Source organism: Coregonus lavaretus (genome assembly GCF_964263955.1).
Source record: "Coregonus lavaretus genome assembly, chromosome: 5".
Lineage (NCBI taxonomy): Eukaryota > Metazoa > Chordata > Actinopteri > Salmoniformes > Salmonidae > Coregonus > Coregonus lavaretus.
In genome coordinates this window covers 10,896,090-10,914,989 of record NC_139992.1, presented here as the reverse complement: position 1 = coordinate 10,914,989, position 18,900 = coordinate 10,896,090, and the positions used below count along the sequence as shown (strand labels likewise).

At 48.5% G+C, this 18,900-nt stretch overlaps 1 protein-coding gene across 1 annotated transcript in view; it reads left to right on the top strand.

The window, feature by feature from the left end:
• LOC311129758 (pleckstrin homology domain-containing family M member 3-like) overlaps positions 1-18,900 on the top strand; it is a 66,161-nt gene that overhangs the window by 11,694 nt on the left and 35,567 nt on the right. The window contains exons 3-4 of the mRNA XM_084162186.1: positions 4,283-4,526; positions 4,745-5,529. Of these exons, the coding sequence (XP_084018312.1) occupies positions 4,283-4,526; positions 4,745-5,529 (1,029 nt within the window). The remainder of the gene's footprint in view (positions 1-4,282; positions 4,527-4,744; positions 5,530-18,900) is intronic.

Genomic DNA, 18,900 nt, shown 5'->3' with positions numbered 1-18,900 from the left:
CCCAGTCCGGCCCGTTCCTGCTCCCCGCACCAAGCCAGTGGTGCGTGTGTCCAGTCCGGCACGGCCCGTGCCTGTTCCACCGGTGCCTGGTCCAGCTCCGGTCAGCGGCTCCACTCCGGAGCCAGAGCAATCCGCTCCACCGGGGTCTAGTCCAGCTCCGGCCAGCGGCTCCACTCCGGAACCGGATCCGCCTCCGAGGCGGAATGCCCACCCGGCCCCTACCCTGTTAGGTTTATGTGGCGCGGTCGGAGTCCGCACCTTTGGGGGGGGGGGGGGGGATGGAGGCCATGATCACGGGGGAGAGACAAGCCCAAAACATTTTTAGGGGGGGGGCTCACGCCGTGGACGACGAGGCAGCAGGAGGCCGCGATAGAGCGGTTCAGCCGTTTAGCACAGGAAGCCGCCAGATTAAGGGGGTCATTGGTTCAGAGGGAACAGAAGGAAAGTGTAGAGGCACGGCGAGAGGAGCTGGTTAGGCAGCAGAAGGAGCGGGGGTTAATGAAGGAACCCAGTCCCGCTCCTCACACCAATCAAGTGGTGCGTGTCGCCAGTCCGGTCCGGCCCGTTCCTGATTCCCGCACTAAGCCAGTGGTGGGTGTTCCCAGTATGGTTCGGCCCGTTCCTGCTCCTCGCATCAAGCCAGTGGTGCGCGTCGCCAGCCCGGCCCGGCCTGTTCCTGCTCCCCGCACCAGGCCAGTGGTGCGTGTCGCCAGTCCGGTACGGCCCGTTCCTGCTCCCCGCATCAAGCCAGTGGTGCGCGTCATCAGCCAAGTCCGGCCCGTTCCTGCTCCCCGCACCAAGCCAGTGGTGCGCGTCGTCAGCCCAGTCCGGCCCGTTCCTGCTCCCCGCATCAAGCCAGTGGTGCGCGTCATCAGCCAAGTCCGGCCCGTTCCTGCTCCCCGCACCAAGCCAGTGGTGCGCGTCGTCAGCCCAGTCCGGCCCGTTCCTGCTCCCCGCATCAAGCCAGTGGTGCGCGTCGTCAGCCCAGTCCGGCCCGTTCCTGCTCCCCGCACCAAGCCAGTGGTGCGTGTGTCCAGTCCGGCACGGCCCGTGCCTGTTCCACCGGTGCCTGGTCCAGCTCCGGTCAGCGGCTCCACTCCGGAGCCAGAGCAATCCGCTCCACCGGGGTCTAGTCCAGCTCCGGCCAGCGGCTCCACTCCGGAACCGGATCCTTCGGGGGGGGGGGGTACTGTCACGCCCTGACTCTAGGGACTCGTATTGGTTGAGTCAGGGTGTGTATTTTCTGTGTTGGGTTTGTCTATGTTAGTTTCTAGATCGTTTAGATCCATGTTGGCCAGGGTGGTTCCCAATCAGAGGCAGCTGTAGCTCGTTGTCTATGATTGGGGACCATACTTAGGTAGCCTGTTGGCACTAGTGGGGTGTGGGATCTTGTTCCGTGTGAGGTATGTTATTTGTCTACCTTGGACGTCACGTTTCGTTTGTTGTTTTGTCGTGTGTTTAGTCGTCAATAAACATGAATGCATATCACGCTGCGCCTTGGTCCGTCTCGTCTGTAAACGATCGTGACACGGTGGGGATGGTGTTCTTGGGGTCATAGGCAGAATTCCTCCTCCTCCAAACACGGTGAGTTGAGTTGATGCCAAAGAGCTCAATTTTGGTCTCATCTGACCACAACACTTTCACCCAGTTCTCCTCTGAATCATTCAGATGTTCATTGGCAAACTTCAGACGGGCCTGTATATGTGCTTTCTTGAGCAGGGGGACCTTGCGGGCGCTGCAGGATTTCAGTCCTTCACGGCATGGTGTGTTACCAATTGTTTTCTTGGTGACTATGTTCCCAGCTGCCTTGAGATCATTGACAATATCCTCCCGTGTAGTTCTGGGCTGATTCCTCACCGTTCTCATGATCATTGCAACTCCACGAGGTGAGATCTTGCATGGAGCCCCAGGCTGAGGGAGATTGACAGTTATTTTGTGTTTCTTCCATTTGCGAATAATCGCACCAACTGTTGTCACCTTCTCACCAAGCTGCTGGCGATGGTCTTGTAGCCCATTCCAGCCTTGTGTAGGTCTACAATCTTGTCCCTGACATCCTTGGAGAGCTCTTTGGTCTTGGCCATGGTGGAGAGTTTGGAATCAGATTGATTGATTGCTTCTGTGGACAGGTGTCTTTTATACAGGTAACAAACTGAGATTAGGAGCACTCCCTTTAAGAGTGTGCTCCTAATCTCAGCTCGTTACCTGTATAAAAGACACCTGGGAGCCAGAAATCTTTCTGATTGAGAGGGGGTCAAATACTTATTTCCCTAATTAAAATGCAAATCAATTTATAACATTTTTGACATGCATTTTTCTGGATTTTTTTGTTGTTTTTCTGTCTCTCACTGTTCAAATAAACATACCATTAAAATTATAGACAGATAATTTCTTTGTCAGTGGGCAAACGTACAAAATCAGCAGGGGATCAAATACTTTTTTCCCTCACTGTATGGAATCATGTAGTAACCAAAAAAGTGTTAAACAAATCAAAATATATTTTATATTTGAGATTATTCAAAGTAGCCACCCTTTGCCTTGATGACAGCTTTGCACACTCTTGTCATTCTCTCAACCAGCTTCACCTGGAATACTTTTCCAACAGTCTTGAAGGAGTTCCCACATATGCTGAGCACTTGTTGGCTGCTTTTCCTTCACTTGGTTGGGGTCGGGTGATTGTGGAGGCTAGGTCATCTGATGCAGCACTCCATCACTCTCCTTCTTGGTCCCTACACCCAAACGAGGGCATTGCGTTCATCCACCTCTGGCCTGCTGGCCCCCCTACCTCTGCGGAAGCACAGTTCCCGCTCAGCCCAGTCAAAACTGTTCGCTGCTCTGGCACCCCAATGGTGGAACAAGCTCCCTCACGACGGCAGGACAGCGGAGTCACTCACCACCTTCCGGGGACACTTGAAACCCCACCTCTTTAAGGAATACCTGGGATAGGATAAAGTAATCCTTCTACCCCCCCCCTTACCCCACCCCCACAAAAAAAAAAAATTGGCCCAGCGTCTTCCACGGTAGGGGAGGGAATGGCCGGCAGGGATGTAGCTCAGTTGGTAGAGCATGGTGTTTGCAACGCCAGGGTTGTGGGTTCGATTCCCACGGGGGGCCAGTATAAAATAAAAAATAATGTATGCACTAACTGTAAGTCGCTCTGGATAAGAGCGTCTGCTAAGTGACTAAAATGTAATGGCGTATCGCTGCAGAATACTGTTGTAGCCATGCTGGTTAAGTATGCCTTGAATTCTAAATAAATCACTGACAGTGTCACCAGCAAAGCACCATCACACCTCCTCCTCCATGCTTCACGATGTGAACCACACATGCGGAGATCATCCGTTCACCTACTCTGCTTCTCACAAAGACACGGCAGTTGGAACCAAAAATCTCACATTTGGACTCATCAGACCAAAGGACATATTTCCACCGGTCTAATGTCCTTTGCTCGTGTTTCTTGGCCCAAGCAAGTCTCTTCTTATTATTGGTGTCCTTTAGTAGTGGTATCTTTGCAGCAATTCAACCATGACGGCCTGATTCACCCAGTCTCCTCTGAACAGTTGATGTTGAGATGTGTCTATTACTTAAACTCATTTATTTGGGCTGCAATCTGAGGTGCAGTTAATTGCCGATTTCTGAGGCTGGTAACTCTAATGAACTTATCCTCTGCAGCAGAGGTAACTCTGGGTCTTCCTTTCCTGTGGCGGTCCTCATGAGAGCCAGTTTCATCATAGCGCTTGATGGTTTTTGCGACTGCACTTTGCTTATTTGAGCTGTTCTTGCCATAATATGGACTTAGCCCTATTTGGTAAAAGACCATCTTCTGTATACCAACCCTACCTTGTCACAACACAACTGATTGGCTCAAACGCATTAACTTTTAACAAGGCACACCTGTTAATTGAAATGCATTCCAGGTGACTACCTCATGAAGCTGGTTGAGAGAATGCAAAGAGTGTGCAAAACTGTCATCAAGGCAAAGGGTGGCTACTTTGAAGAATCTCAAATATAAAATATATTTTGATTTGTTTAAACTTTTTTGGTTACTACATGATTCCATATGTGTTATTTCATAATTTTTATGTCTTCACTATTATTCTACAATGTATAAAATAGTACAAATAAAGAAGAACCCTTGAATGAGTAGGTGTGTCCAAACTTTTGACTGGTACTATATATATATATATACAGAAGTGCTATCAGATTGGTGGCCCTCAAATGTTGTGAGTTGCCATATGGACAGCAGCAAATGATCCTGTCGCTGAATATGCTGTGTTTGTTACAGCCCATAAGGAGAGCAGCAGCGGCAGTGTGGTGAAACAGGGTTCCCTGGAGCATCGTGAGGGTCAGAAGGGTCGATGGAGCGTCTGTCACGTAGAGCTGACCCCTTGTGAGCTGCGTCTCTATAGCCTGGACAGCAGCGGTAACCGGCAGCTCTGCACTGCCTACTCCCTGTCCCACTGCCAGGGGGTCAGCCAGCCCCAGCCGCCCCAGGACGGGCGAGTCCTCCAGGCCCTCTTCTTCAACAGGTAAAGGGAGAAAACCATGGTGCTCAAAACCATGGTGTCTTCTGACCTCAACAGGTCTTCCTGGATAAATCTAAGTAAATGTTTATGTCAATCACATAAACATGAAAAAATGGCCTGCACTCACTTGAATATGAGTTGCAATTGAAGCTTTGTTGCAATATTCTTTCTCTCATAGCAACATGTGTTAAAAGATCACTCACTGACCTCTTCTTCAACAGCTCCACCCGCCTGCAGTTACGTGCCGCCTGCCAGTGGGAGGCGCTAGACTGGAGGAGGCTGATCTGGGAGAGAGTACTGGCTGCCCGGCCCGCCCACAGAAATGCAGAGCCGCTTCAAGCCTTATCCCCGTCGTCATCCGTCTCATCTGGAGGTCTCGACACCAGACCAGACCCCTGTGGTCCTGCTGAGGCTGCCCTGGCCCCTCGATCATCCAATCTCCCCCCAGCCCGGCCCACGGCCCTGCCCCTGTTCACGCAGTGCTGTGCGGATGTCCTCAAGGCTGGGCTCCTCCACCAGCTGACTGACCAGAACTGGAGGGCCTTCACCTTCGTACTGAGTCGCTCCACGCTGCAGGCCTTTCCCACCGAGGGCCGGGGGCCCGTGTCTGAGCCCGTCCTCCACTACCCGCTGGCCTCCTTCCTGGCCGTGCAGAGGGACGAGGCTGAGGGGGTCAGCGCTGCCCACTTCCAAGCCGTCTTCCCCAGCGAGGTGCTCCGTCTGCGGGCTGAGAGCCAACTCAAGGCCCAGGACTGGGTGGAGGCCCTGCGGACGGCCGTGACGGCCCAGAGGCCCCAGGGGGAGGAGGGACAGAGCTCCGGCCAGGCCCAGCCGGGTGCAGTGTCGATGGGGACGGGGGTTCTGCTGAGGAGCAAGCCCTCCAGGGAGAGGAGGCAGAGGGACACCCAGAGGGCCAAGAGACAGTCAGTCACCACCAGCTTCCTCAGTATCCTCACCTGCCTGGCTGTGGAGAAGGGCCTGACTACCCAGAGCTTCCGGTGTGCAGGTAGAGACCTCCACCTGTTACCAGCTACACACACACACACACACACACACACAGTACTAAAGTGACACATTCTTAACTAGAAGAATATCCTGTCACATCACACCCAACATAGTTCAACACAGCTCATCTACATATCTCTACTGTTTATGGAAAGATTTTTACAACAAAATTTTGACCCAAGAGGTAACCACTGTCATTAGTCAAAAATCTACTGATATACACTACCGTTCAAAAGTTTGGGGTCACTTAGAAATGTCCTTGTTTTCCATGAAAACATACATGAAATGAGTTTGAATAGGAAATATAGCAAAATGCATAAGAAATGTAGTCATTGACAAGGTTAGTATAAATAATAATTGTGTCCTTTAAACTTTGCTTTGCAGCTATTACAGCCTTGCAGACCTTTAACGTTCTAGTTGTCCATTTGTTGAGGTAATCAGAAGTGATTTCACCCCATGCTTCCTGAAGCACCTCCCACAAGTTGGGTTGGCTTGATGGGCACTTCTTACGTACCATACAGTCAAGCTGCTCCCACAACAGCTCAATAGGGTTGAGATCCAGTGACTGTGCTGGCCACTCCATTATAGACAGAATACCAGCTGACTGCTTCTTCCCTAAATAGTAATTGCATAGTTTGGATCTGTGCTTTGGGTCATTGTCCTGTTGTAGTTGCAAAATGTAGTGATAGCCTTCCTCTTCAAGATCCATTTTACCCTGTACAAATCTCCCACTTTACCACCACCAAAGCACCCCCAGACCATCACATTGCCTCCACCATGCTTGACAGATGGCATCAAGCACTCCTCCAGCATCTTTTCATTTGGTCTGCGTCTCACAAATGTTCTTCTTTGTGATCCGAACACCTCAAACTTCGATTTGTCTGTCCATAACACTTTTTTCCAATCTTCCTCTGTCCAGTGTCTGTGTTCTTTTGCCCATCTTAATATTTTATTTTTATTGGCCAGTCTGAGATATGGCTTTTTCTTTGCAACAAGAAGGACAGCATCCCGGAGTCGCCTCTTCACTGTTGACGTTGAGTCTGGTGTTTTGCAGGTACTATTTAATGAAGCTGCCAGTTGAGGACCTGAGAGGCATCTGTTTCTCAAACAAGACACTCTAATGTATTTGTCCTCTTGCTCAGTTGTGCACCGGGGCCTCCCACTCCTCTTTCTATTCTGGTTAAAGCCAGTTTGCGCTGTTCTGTGAAGGGAGTAGTACACAGCATTGTACGAGATCTTCAGTTTCTTGGCAATTTCTCGCATGGAATAGCCTTCATTTCTCAGAACAAGAATAGACTAACGAGTTTCAGAAGAAAGTTATTTGTTTCTGGCCATTTTGATTCTGTAATCGAACCCACAATTGCTGATGCTCCAGATACTCAACTAGTCTCAAGAAGGCTGGTTGTATTGCTTCTTTAATCAGCACAACTCTTTTCAGCTGTGCTAACATTATTGCAAAATAGTTTTCTAATGATCAATTAGCCTTTTAAAATGATAAACTTGGATTAGCAAACACAACGTGCCATTGGAACTCTGGACTGATGGTTGCTGATAATGGGCCTCTGTACGCCTATGTAGATATTCCATTAAAAATCAGCCGTTTCCAGCTACAATAGCCATTTACAACATTAACAATGTCTACACTGTATTTCGGATCAATTTTCTGTTATTTTAATGGACAAAAAAAATGAACTTTCGAAGTGACCCCAAACTTTGGAACGGTAGTGTATATAGAAAACTATGTGGACACCCCTTCAAATTAGTGGATTCGGCTATTTCAGGCACATCTGTTGCTGACAGGTGTATTAAATCGAGCACACAGCCATGCAATCTCCATAGACAAATATTGGCAATAGAATGGCCATACTGAAGAGCGTCATAGGATGCCACCTTTCCAACAAGTCAGTTCCTTAAAACTTCTGCCCTGCTAGAGCTGCCCCGCTCAACTGTAATTCTGTTATTGTGAGGTGGAAACGTCTAGGAGAAACAACGGCTCAGCCGCGAATTGGTAGGCCACACAAGCTCACAGAACAGGACCGCCGAGTGCTGAAGCGCGTAGCACATAAAAATCGTCTGTCCTCGTTTGCAACACTCACTACCAAGTTTCAAACTGCCTCTGGAAGCAACATCAGCACAATAACTGTTCGTCGGGAGCTTCATGAAATGGGTTTCCATGGCCAAGCAGCCGCACACAAGCCTAAGATCACCATGCACAATGCCAAGCATCGGCTGGAGTGGTGTAAAGCTCACCGCCATTGGATTCTGGAGTGATGAATCACTCTTCACCATCTGGCGGTCCGACGGACAAATCTGGGTTTGGCGGATGCCAGGAGAACGCTACCTGCCCCAATTCATAGTGCCAACTGTAAAGTTTGGTGGAGGAGTAATAATGGTCTGTGGCTGTTTTTCATGGTTCGGACTAGGCCCCTAGTTCCAGTGAAGGGAAATCTTAACGCTACAGCATACAATGACATTCTAGACGATTCTGTGCTTCCAACTTTGTGGCAACAGTTTGGGGAAGGCCCTTTCCTGTTTCAGCATGACAATGCCCCTGTGTACAAAGCGAGGTCCATACAGAAATGGTTTGTCAAAATCGGTGTGGAAGAACCTCAACACCATCAAACACCTTTGGGATGAATTGGAATGCTGACTGCGAGCCAGGCCTAATCAACCAACATCAGTTCCTGACCTTACTAATGCTCTTGTGACTAAATGGAAGCAAGTCCCCGCAGCAATGTTCCAACATCTAGTGGAAAGCCTTCCCATAAGAGTGGAGGCTGTTATAGCAGCAAAGGGGGGACCAACTCCATATTAATGCCCATGATTCTGGAATGAGATGTTCGACGAGCAGGTGTCCACATACTTTTGGTAATGTAGTGTATGTTCACTATTGGTGGCTGACTAATTACTTTTTTCCCCCACTGTAAACAGAGATAAGCATAGGCCCTGTTGAAGAAGTCCAGTGTGACATTAGCCAATGGGCCCATAATATCCTAAACCCTATCAGAAGGACTCGTCCCTTATCCTCCTCGTCAACCTTGACCTTTGACCTCAGTCCCTTTTTGAACTTACACAAGGAAGTGTGTGTTCGCAGGTGCGTGGGACTTATCTATTCCTCAACCCACATTTCACCACGTTTTACGACGCAAACTCGACCGGCATGTCCAGACCTGAGTGAGACCAGTGTCCTTGAATCTTTCGCGGTGCCTCTTTCTCTCCAAATTAACAAACAAACAAACAAACAAACACAGACAAACAGCAGCTCTCCAAGGCAACACTTGGTAGAACATCAGATTTTTTAGTCTGTCATTTTATATGAGCTCACCTGAACCCAAACTCAAGCCCTTTTAGTTAGTCTTTATTTTCAATCAATCAATCAATCAATCAATCAATTTTATTTTATATAGCCCTTCGTACATCAGCTGATATCTCGAAGTGCTGTACAGAAACCCAGCCTAAAACCCCAAACAGCTAGTAATGCAGGTGTAGAAGCACGGTGGCTAGGAAAAACTCCCTAGAAAGGCCAAAACCTAGGAAGAAACCTAGAGAGGAACCAGGCTATGAGGGGTGGCCAGTCCTCTTCTGGCTGTGCCGGGTGGAGATTATAACAGAACCATGCTAAGATGTTCAAAAATGTTCATAAGTGACAAGCATGGTCAAATAATAATCAGGAATAAATCTCAGTTGGCTTTTCATAGCCGATCATTAAGAGTTGAAAACAGCAGGTCTGGGACAGGTAGGGGTTCCATAACCGCAGGCAGAACAGTTGAAACTGGAATAGCAGCAAGGCCAGGCGGACTGGGGACAGCAAGGAGTCACCACGGCCGGTAGTCCCGACGTATGGTCCTAGGGCTCAGGTCTCTCAGTTGGCTTTTCATAGCCGATCATTAAGAGTTGAAAACAGCAGGTCTGGGACAGGTAGGGGTTTCGTAACCGCAGGCAGAACAGTTGAAACTGGAATAGCAGCAAGGCCAGGCGGACTGGGGACAGCAAGGTGTCAGCATGCCCGGTAGTCCTGACGTATGGTCCTAGGGCTCAGGTTCTCAGAGAGAAAGAGAGAACGAGAGAATTAGAGAGAGCATACTTAAATTCACACAGGACACTGGATAAGACAGGAGAAGTACTCCAGGTATAACCAACTAACCCCAGCCCCCCGACACATAAACTACTGCAGCATAAATACTGGAGGCTGAGACAGGAGCGGTCCGGAGACACTGTGGCCCCATCCGAAGAAACCCCCGGACAGGGCCAAACAGGAAGGATATAACCCCACCCACTCTGCCAAAGCACAGCCCCCGCACCACTAGAGGGATATCCTCAACCACCAACTTACAATCCTGAGACAAGGCCGAGTATAGCCCACAGAGGTCTCCACCACAGCACAAACCAAGGGGGGGCGCCAACCCAGACAGGAAGATCACGTCAGTAACTCAACCCACTCAAGTGACGCACCCCTCCTAGGGACGGCATGAAAGAGCACCAGCAAGCCAGTGACTCAGCCCCTGTAACAGGGTTAGAGGCAGAGAACCCCAGTGGAGAGAGGGGAACCGGCCTGGCAGAGACAGCAAGGGCTGTTCGTTGCTCCAGAGCCTTTCCGTTCACCTTCACACTCCTGGGCCAGACTACACTCAATCATAAGACCTACTGAAGAGATAAGTCTTCAGTAAAGACTTAAAGGTTGAGACCGAGTCTGCGTCTCTCACATGGGTAGGCAAACTGTTCCATAAAAATGGAGATCTATAGGAGAAAGCCCTGCCTCCCGCTGTTTGCTTAGAAATTCTAGGGACAATTAGGAGGCCTGCGTCTTGTGACCGTAGCGTACGTATTGGTATGTACGGCAGGACCAACTCGGAAAGATAGGTAGGAGCAAGCCCATGTAACGCTTTATAGGTTAACAGTAAAACCTTGAAATCAGCCCTTGCCTTAACAGGAAGCCAGTGTAGGGAAGCTAGCACTGGAGTAATATGATCAAATTTCTTGGTTCTAGTCAGGATTCTAGCAGCCGTATTTAGCACTAACTGAAGTTTATTTAGTGCTTTATCCGGGTAGCCGGAAAGTAGAGCATTGCAGTAGTCTAACCTAGAAGTAACAAATGCATGGATTAATTTTTCTGCATCATTTTTGGACAGAAAATTTCTGATTTTTGCAATGTTACGTAGATGGAAAAAAGCTGTCCTTGAAACAGTCTTGATATGTTCGTCAAAAGAGAGATCAGGGTCAAGAGTAACGCCGAGGTCCTTCACAGTTTTATTTGAGACGACTTTACAACCATCAAGATGAATTGTCAGATTTAACAGAAGATCTCTTTGTTTCTTGGGACCTAGAACAAGCATCTCTGTTTTGTCCGAGTTTAAAAGTAGAACGTTTTCAGCCATCCACTTCCTTATGTCTGAAACACAGGCTTCTAGCGAGGGCAATTTTGGGGCTTCACCATGTTTCATTGAAATGTACAGCTGTGTGTCATCCGCATAGCAGTGAAAGTTAACATTATGTTTTCGAATAACATCCCCAAGAGGTAAAATGTATAGTGAAAACAATAGTGGTCCTAAAACGGAACCTTGAGGAACACCGAAATGTACAGTTGATTTGTCGGAGGACAGACCATTCACAGAGACAAACTGATATCTTTCCGACAGGTAAGATCTAAACCAGGCCAGAACTTGTCCGTGTAGACCAATTTGGGTTTCCAGTCTCTCCAAAAGAATGTGGTGATCGATGGTGTCAAAGGCAGCACTAAGGTCTAGTAGCACGAGGACAGATGCAGAGCCTCGGTCTGACGCCATTAAAAGGTCATTTACCACCTTCACAAGTGCAGTCTCAGTGCTATGATGGGGTCTAAAACCAGACTGAAGCATTTCGTATACATTGTTTGTCTTCAGAAAGGCAGTGAGTTGCTGCGCAACAGCTTTTTCTAAAATTTTTGAGAGGAATGGAAGATTCGATATAGGCCGATAGTTTTTTATATTTTCCGGGTCAAGGTTTGGCTTTTTCAAGAGAGGCTTTATCACTGCCACTTTTAGTGAGTTTGGTACACATCCGGTGGATAGAGAGCTGTTTATTATGTTCAACATAGGAGGGCCAAGCACAGGAAGCAGCTCCTTCAGCAGTTTAGTAGGAATAGGATCCAGTATGCAGCTTGAAGGTTTAGAGGCCATGATTATTTTCATCATTGTGTCAAGAGATATAGTACTAAAACACTTAAGTGTCTCTCCCGATCCCAGGCCCTCGCAGAGCTGTGCAGATCCAGGACAGCTAAGCCCTGGAGGAATACGCAGATTCAAAGAGGAGTCCGTAATTTGCTTTCTAATGGTCATGATCTTTTCCTCAAAGAAGTTCATGAATTTATTACTGCTGAAGTGAAAGCCATCCTCTCTTGGGGAATGCTGCTTTTTAGTTAGCTTTGCAACAGTATCAAAAATAAATTTTGGGTTGTTCTTATTTTCCTCGATTAAGTTGGAAAAGTAGGATGATCGAGCAGCAGTGAGGGCTCTTCGGTACTGCACGGTACTGTCTTTCCAAGCTAGTCGGAAGACTTCCAGTTTGGTGTGGCGCCATTTCCGTTCCAATTTCCTGGAAGCTTGCTTCAAAGCTCGGGTATTTTCTGTATACCAGGGAGCTAGTTTCTTATGACAAATGTTTTTCGTTTTTAGGGGTGCAACTGCATCTAGGGTATTGCGCAAGGTTAAATTGAGTTCCTCAGTTAAGTGGTTAACTGATTTTTGTCCTCTGACGTCCTTGGGTAGGCAGAAGGAGTCTGGAAGGGCATCAAGGAATTTTTGTGTTGTCTGAGAATTTATAGCACGACTTTTGATGCTCCTTGGTTGGGGTCTGAGCAGATTATTTGTTGCGATTGCAAACGTAATAAAATGGTGGTCCGATAGTCCAGGATTTTGTGGAAAAACATTAAGATCTACAACATTTATTCCATGGGACAAAACTAGGTCCAGAGTATGACTGTGGCAGTGAGTAGGTCCAGAGACATGTTGGACAAAACCCACTGAGTCGATGATGGCTCCGAAAGACTTTTGGAGTGGGTCTGTGGACTTCTCCATGTGAATATTAAAATCACCAAAAATTAGAATATGATCTGCTATGACTACAAGGTCTGATAGGAATTCAGGAAACTCAGAGAGGAATGCTGTATATGGCCCAGGAGGCCTGTAAACAGTAGCTATAAAAAGTGATTGAGTAGGCTGCATAGATTTCATGACTAGAAGCTCAAAAGACGAAAACGCCATTTTTTTTTTTGTAAATTGAAATTTGCTATCGTAAATGTTAGCAACACCTCCGCCTTTGCGGGATGCACGGGGAATATGGTCACTAGTGTAACCAGGAGGTGAGGCCTCATTTAACACAGCAAATTCATCAGGCTTAAGCCGTTTCAGTCAGGCCAATCACATCAAGATTATGATCAGTGATTAGTTCATTGACTATGACTGCCTTTGAAGTGAGGGATCTAACATTAAGTAACCCTATTTTGAGATGTGAGGTATCACGATCTCTTTCAATAATGGCAGGAATGGAGGAGGTCTTTATCCTAATAAGATTGCTAGGGCGAACACCGTCATGTTTAGTTTTGCCCAACCTAGGTCGAGGCACAGACACAGTCTCAATGGGTATGGCTGAGCTGACTACACTGACTGTGCTATTGGCAGACTCCACTAAGCTGGCAGGTTGGCTAACAGCCTGCTGCCTGGCCTGCACCCTATTTCACTGTGGGGCTAGAGGAGTTAGAGCCCTATCTATGTTGGTAGATAAGATGAGAGCACCCCTCCAGCTAGGATGGAGTCCGTCACTCCTTAGCAGGTCAGGCTTGGTCCTGTTTGTGGGTGAGTCCCAGAAAGAGGGCCAATTATCTACAAATTCTATCTTTTGGGAGGGGCAGAAAACAGTTTTCAACCAGCGATTGAGTGCTGAGACTCTGCTGTAGAGCTCGTCACTCCCCCTAACTGGGAGGGGGCCAGAGACAATTACTCGATGCCGACACATCTTTCTAGCTGATTTACACGCTGAAGCTATGTTGCACTTGGTGACCTCTGACTGTTTCATCCTAACATCGTTGGTGCCGACGTGGATAACAATATCTCTATACTCTCTACACTCGCCAGTTTTAGCTTTAGCCAGCACCATCTTTAGATTAGCCTTAACGTCGGTAGCCCTGCCCCCTGGTAAACAGTGTATGATCGCTGGGTGATTCGTTTTAAGTCTAATACTGCGGGTAATGGAGTCGCCAATGACTAGGGTTTTCAATTTGTCAGAGCTAATGGTGGGAGCCTTCGGCGTCTCAGACCCCGTAACGGGAGGAGTAGAGACAAGAGAAGACTCAGACTCAGACTCCGACTCGCTACATAATGGGGAAAACCGGTTGAAAGTTTCTGTCGGCTGAATGAGCGACACCGGTTGAGCATTCCAACGGTATTTCCCTCCAGAAGCCATGAGAAAGTTGTCCGGCTGCGGGGACTGTGCGGGGGGATTTATACTAACGTTACTATCTGTACTTACTGGTGGCACAGACGCTGTTTCTTCCTTTCCTACACTGAAATTACCCTTGCCTAACGATTGCGTCTGAAGCTGGGCTTGTAGCACAGCTATTCTCGCCGTAAGGCGATCGTTCTCCTGTATATTATGAGTACAGCGACTGCAATTAGAAGACATCATGTTAATGTTACTACTTAGCTTCGGCTGTTGAAGATGTTGACGAACCATGTCCAGATAAAGCGTCCGGAGTGAAAAAGTTGAATGAGGGAAAAAAGTTGCGATGGAAAAAAGGAAAATAAAGTAAAATTGGCAGCAAAAACGCACAGGAAAATGACTCTTCTGTCTCGGGATAAAACGTCCGGGGTGAAAAAGTTTAACGAAAAAAGATGAGTGAGGACAAAACTAAAAAGTTGGTAAATTTGTTGAACACAGAGATTGATTAAACGTTTATTAAAAGTAAAACGTGAATAGTTTGGCAGGTAGCCAAGTAGCAACAAACAGCACAGCAGCACGGAGACAATGCGGAAGCGAGACGGGAAGTTGTCAGTGCAATGCAGCAGAGGTAATTTTCCATGGTATTCCCCGGAGTCCTGTGCGGTGGCAAAGCAGCTTTGTTGGGGTTGGCTTCAAAAGGGCGGCTGGGGATCAAGGTGTCTGGGGCTCTCACCCACCACCACCAGAACTTTGAGCTCAGACCAGTCACCTGTTTACACTACTGGGGGGTCACAGACTCCCCCCCCCCACCCCCCCCCCCCCCCCCCCCCCCCCCCCCCCCTCCCCCAAATAAACACCTTTCACACACACATACTGCCCATTGTCCAGTGGTAGATGTTTTAGTATTCACTATGGCCTGTCTTTAATATATGAGTTCCATTACTATGCAATTGAATGCAATTACTCAAGTACTAGCTATGTAACTTGTTATTACAATGTTAATACAAGTGTAAATCCAGTGTTACTACACAGTTATAAGAGCAATTTAATGTAAACTGTAACCTAGAGTTATAGCTACAGTTCATAATTCCCCCTAGAGATGTCCTATTGACCACTAAATCTGTTGGGGCCTCATCCTCTTGGCCCTAACTGATATCTCACTACCAGATAGAGAGAGACTTCACAAGCTGACAGAGAGCTCAGTAAATGGAGCCATGGCGGCGCTGCGTTTGGTCTCTGGGTGTGAAATATGTGCTCACTAAAAGGGGATGAATGAGGTGCTTTCCTCCTTCTCTTCTGTAACCAGTCCTCTATTAATGCATGCTGTCTGAAAGGTCCTCTGAACAAGGATAGCGGGCACCTGACAATAATTGGCCGGCATAAAGCGGAGGAAAAAATCCCTTTTTAGAATCAAAGACAGGCGGCCGGGATGATGTGGTCAATGCGGAAGCTAATTGTTTGATTCAGGGGCTCTGTTCGCTTTGGCTGCAGAGCTGTTTGAATGAGACGTGTCAAGACCCAAGCTTAGAATAACAGCTGGATACAGCTTTTTCCATGCTCTGTTCACAAACCTCTTTTATTACGCTCTCTCGTTCTCTCCCCATTTCTCCTTTTTCCTTTCTCTCTCCTTCATTCAGACTCGCTCGTCTCATGCCCTCACTGTGTTCACTGAACTCTCTACTCTCTCTCTCTCTCTCTCTCTCTCTCTCTCTCTCTCTCTCTCTCTTCTCTCTCTCTCTTTCTCTCTCTCTGTCCCCTCTCGCTCTCTCTCTCTCTGTCCCCTCTCTCTCTCTCTGTCCCTCTCTCTCTCTCTCTCGCTCTCTCTCTCTCTGTCCCTCTCTCTCTCTCTCTGTCCCCTCTCTCTCTCTCTCTCTCTCTCTCTCCTCTCTCTCTCTCTCTCTCTCTCTCTCTCTCTCTCTCTCTCCCTGTCCCCTCTCGCTCTCTCTCTCTCTGTCCCCTCTCTCTCTCTCTGTCCCTCTCTCTCTCTCTCTCTCTCTCTCTCTCTCTCTCTCTCTGTCCCTTCTCTCTCTCTCTGTCCCCTCTCTCTCTCTCTCTGTCCCCTCTCTCTCTCTCGCTCTCTCGCTCTCTGTCCCCTCTCTCTCGCTCTCTCGCTCACTCTTTCTGTCCCCTCTCCCGCTCTCTCCCTCTCTCTCCCTCTTTCTGTCCAACTCTCTCTTTTTCCTCGCTCTCTCGCTCTCTCTCTCAAATCTTTTTTTTTTTTTTATGCCACATGCGCCGAATACAACAGCTGTAGACATTACCGGGAAATGCTTACTTACAGCCCTTAACCAACAATGCATTTCTTTTTTAATAAAAAAGTAAAATAAAACAACAACAACAACAAAAAAGTGTTGAGAAAAAAAGAGCAGAAGTAAAATAAAAAAACAGTAGGGAGGCTATATACAGGGGGGTACCGGTGCAGAGTCAATGTGCGGGGGCACCGGCTAGTTGAGGTAATATGTACATGTGGGTAGAGTTAAAGTGACTATGCATAAATAATTAACAGAGTAGCAGCAGCATAAAAATATGGGGGGGGGGGGTGGGCAGTGCAAATAGTCCGGCTAGCCATGATTAGCTGTTCAGGAGTCTTATGGCTTGGGGGTAGAAGCTGTTGAGAAGCCTTTTGGACCTAGACTTGGCGCTCCGGTACCGCTTGCCGTGCGGTAGCAGAGAGAACAGTCTATGACTAGGGTGGCTGGAGTCAATTTTGAGGGCCTTCCTCTGACACCGCCTGGTATAGAGGTCCTGGATGGCAGGAAGCTTGGCCCCAGTGATGTACTGGGCCGTACGCAATACCCTCTGTAGTGCCTTGCGGTCGAAGGCCGAGCAGTTGCCATACCAGGCGGTGATGCAACCAGTCAGGATGCTCTCGATGGTTTAGCTGTAGAACTTTTTGAGGATCTGAGGACCCATGCCAAATCTTTTCAGTCTCCTGAGGGGGAATAGGCTTTGTCGTGCCCTCTTCACGACTGTCTTGGTGTGTTTGGACCATGATAGTTAGTTGGTGATGTGAACACCAAGGAACTTGAAGCTCTCAACCTGTTCCACTACCCCGTCGATGAGAATGGGGGCGTGCTCAGTCCTCTTTTTTTTTCCTGTAGTCCACAATCATCTCCTTTGTCTTGGTCACTTTGAGGGAGAGGTTGTTATCCTGGCACCACACGGCCAGGTCTCTGACCTCCTCCCTATAGGCTGTCTCATCGTTGTCTGTGATCAGGCCTACCACTGTTGTGTCGTCGGCAAACTTAATGATGGTGTTGGAGTCGTGCCTGGCCATGCAGTCATGGGTGAACAGGGAGTACAGGAGGGGACAATCGCTTCCTTTTAAGTGGTTATAGAATTTAACGGCTCTTTTCTGGATTTTGATCATTAGCGGGTATCGGCCTAATTCTGCTCTGGATAAGAGCGTCTGCTAAATGATGTAAATATACATGTAAATGTAATATTTTTGCATTATTTGGTGTTTGTCCCATTTTGTGAATTCTTGGTTGGTGAGCGGACCTCAGACCTCACAACCATAAAGGGCAATGGGTTCTATAACTGATTCAAGTATTTTTAGCCAGCTCGCTCTCTCTCTTTCTTCCTTCTTCCCACCAATCACCCTGCTTGGCTCCTTGGTAGAGTGCCAGTTTCCTTTTGACTGCTTGGTCTTGTCAGTCACTTATCTTAGGACAGAGAGTCAGGGGCCAGACTGTTGTATTACACTTTAATCACTTTTCCCTAAACAAATATCCCTGGCCACCACGGCTCTGTTAGGGGGCGTGAGGACAGCAGGGAAAGAGGAAAAGAGAGATGATGAGAGGGGGGAATCAGAGAGGGGAAGTTGCCATTGTGGGGTCTGACGGAGGGGAAGTTGCCATTGTGGGGTCTGACGGAGGGGAAGTTGCCATTGTGGGGTCTGACCGAGAGGGGAAGTTGCCATTGTGGGGTCTGACAGAGAGGGGAAGTGGCCATTGTGGGGACTGACGGAGAGGGGAAGTTGCCATTGTGGGGTCTGACGGAGGGGAAGTTACCAGTGTGGGGTCTGATAGAGAGGAGAAGTTACCATTGTGGGGTCTGATAGAGAGGGGAAGTTACCAGTGTGGGGTCTGACGGAGGGGAAGTTACCAGTGTGGGGTCTGACGGAGGGGAAGTTACCAGTGTGGGGTCTGACGGAGGGGAAGTTACCAGTGTGGGGTGTGATAGAGAGGAGAAGTTACCAGTGTGTGGTGTGACAGAGAGGGAAAGTTACCAGTGTGGGGTCTGATAGAGAGGGGAAGTTACCAGTGTGGGGTCTGATAGATAGGGGAAGTTACCAGTCTGGGGTCTGACGGAGGGGAAGTTACCAGTGTGGGGTCTGACGGAGGGGAAGTTACCAGTGTGGGGTCTGGCGGAGGGGAAGTTACCAGTGTGGGGTCTGATAGAGAGGGGAAGTTACCAGTGTGGGGTCTGATAGATAGGGGAAGTTACCAGTGTGGGGTCGGGCGGAGAGGGGAAGTTACCAGTGTGGGGTGTGATAGAGAGGGGAAGTTACCAGTGTGGGGTCTGGCAGAGAGGGGAAGTTACCAGTGTGGGGTCTGATAGAGAGGGGAAGTTACCAGTGTGGGGTCTGACGGAGGGGAAGTTACCAGTGTGGGGTCTGACGGAGGGGAAGTTACCAGTGTGGGGTCTGGCGGAGAGGGGAAGTTACCAGTGTGGGGTCTGACGGAGGGGAAGTTACCAGTGTGGGGTCTGACGGAGGGGAAGTTACAATTTGTGGGGTCTGACAGAGAGGAGAAGTTACCAGTGTGGGGTCTGGCGGAGAGGGGAAGTTACCAGTGTGGGGTCTGATAGAGAGGGGAAGTTACAATTTGTGGGGTCTGACAGAGAGGAGAAGTTACCAGTGTGGGGTCTGATAGAGAAGGGAAGTTACCAGTGTGGGGTGTGATGGAGAGGGGAAGTTACCAGTGTGGAGTCTGGCAGAGAGGGGAAGTTACCAGTG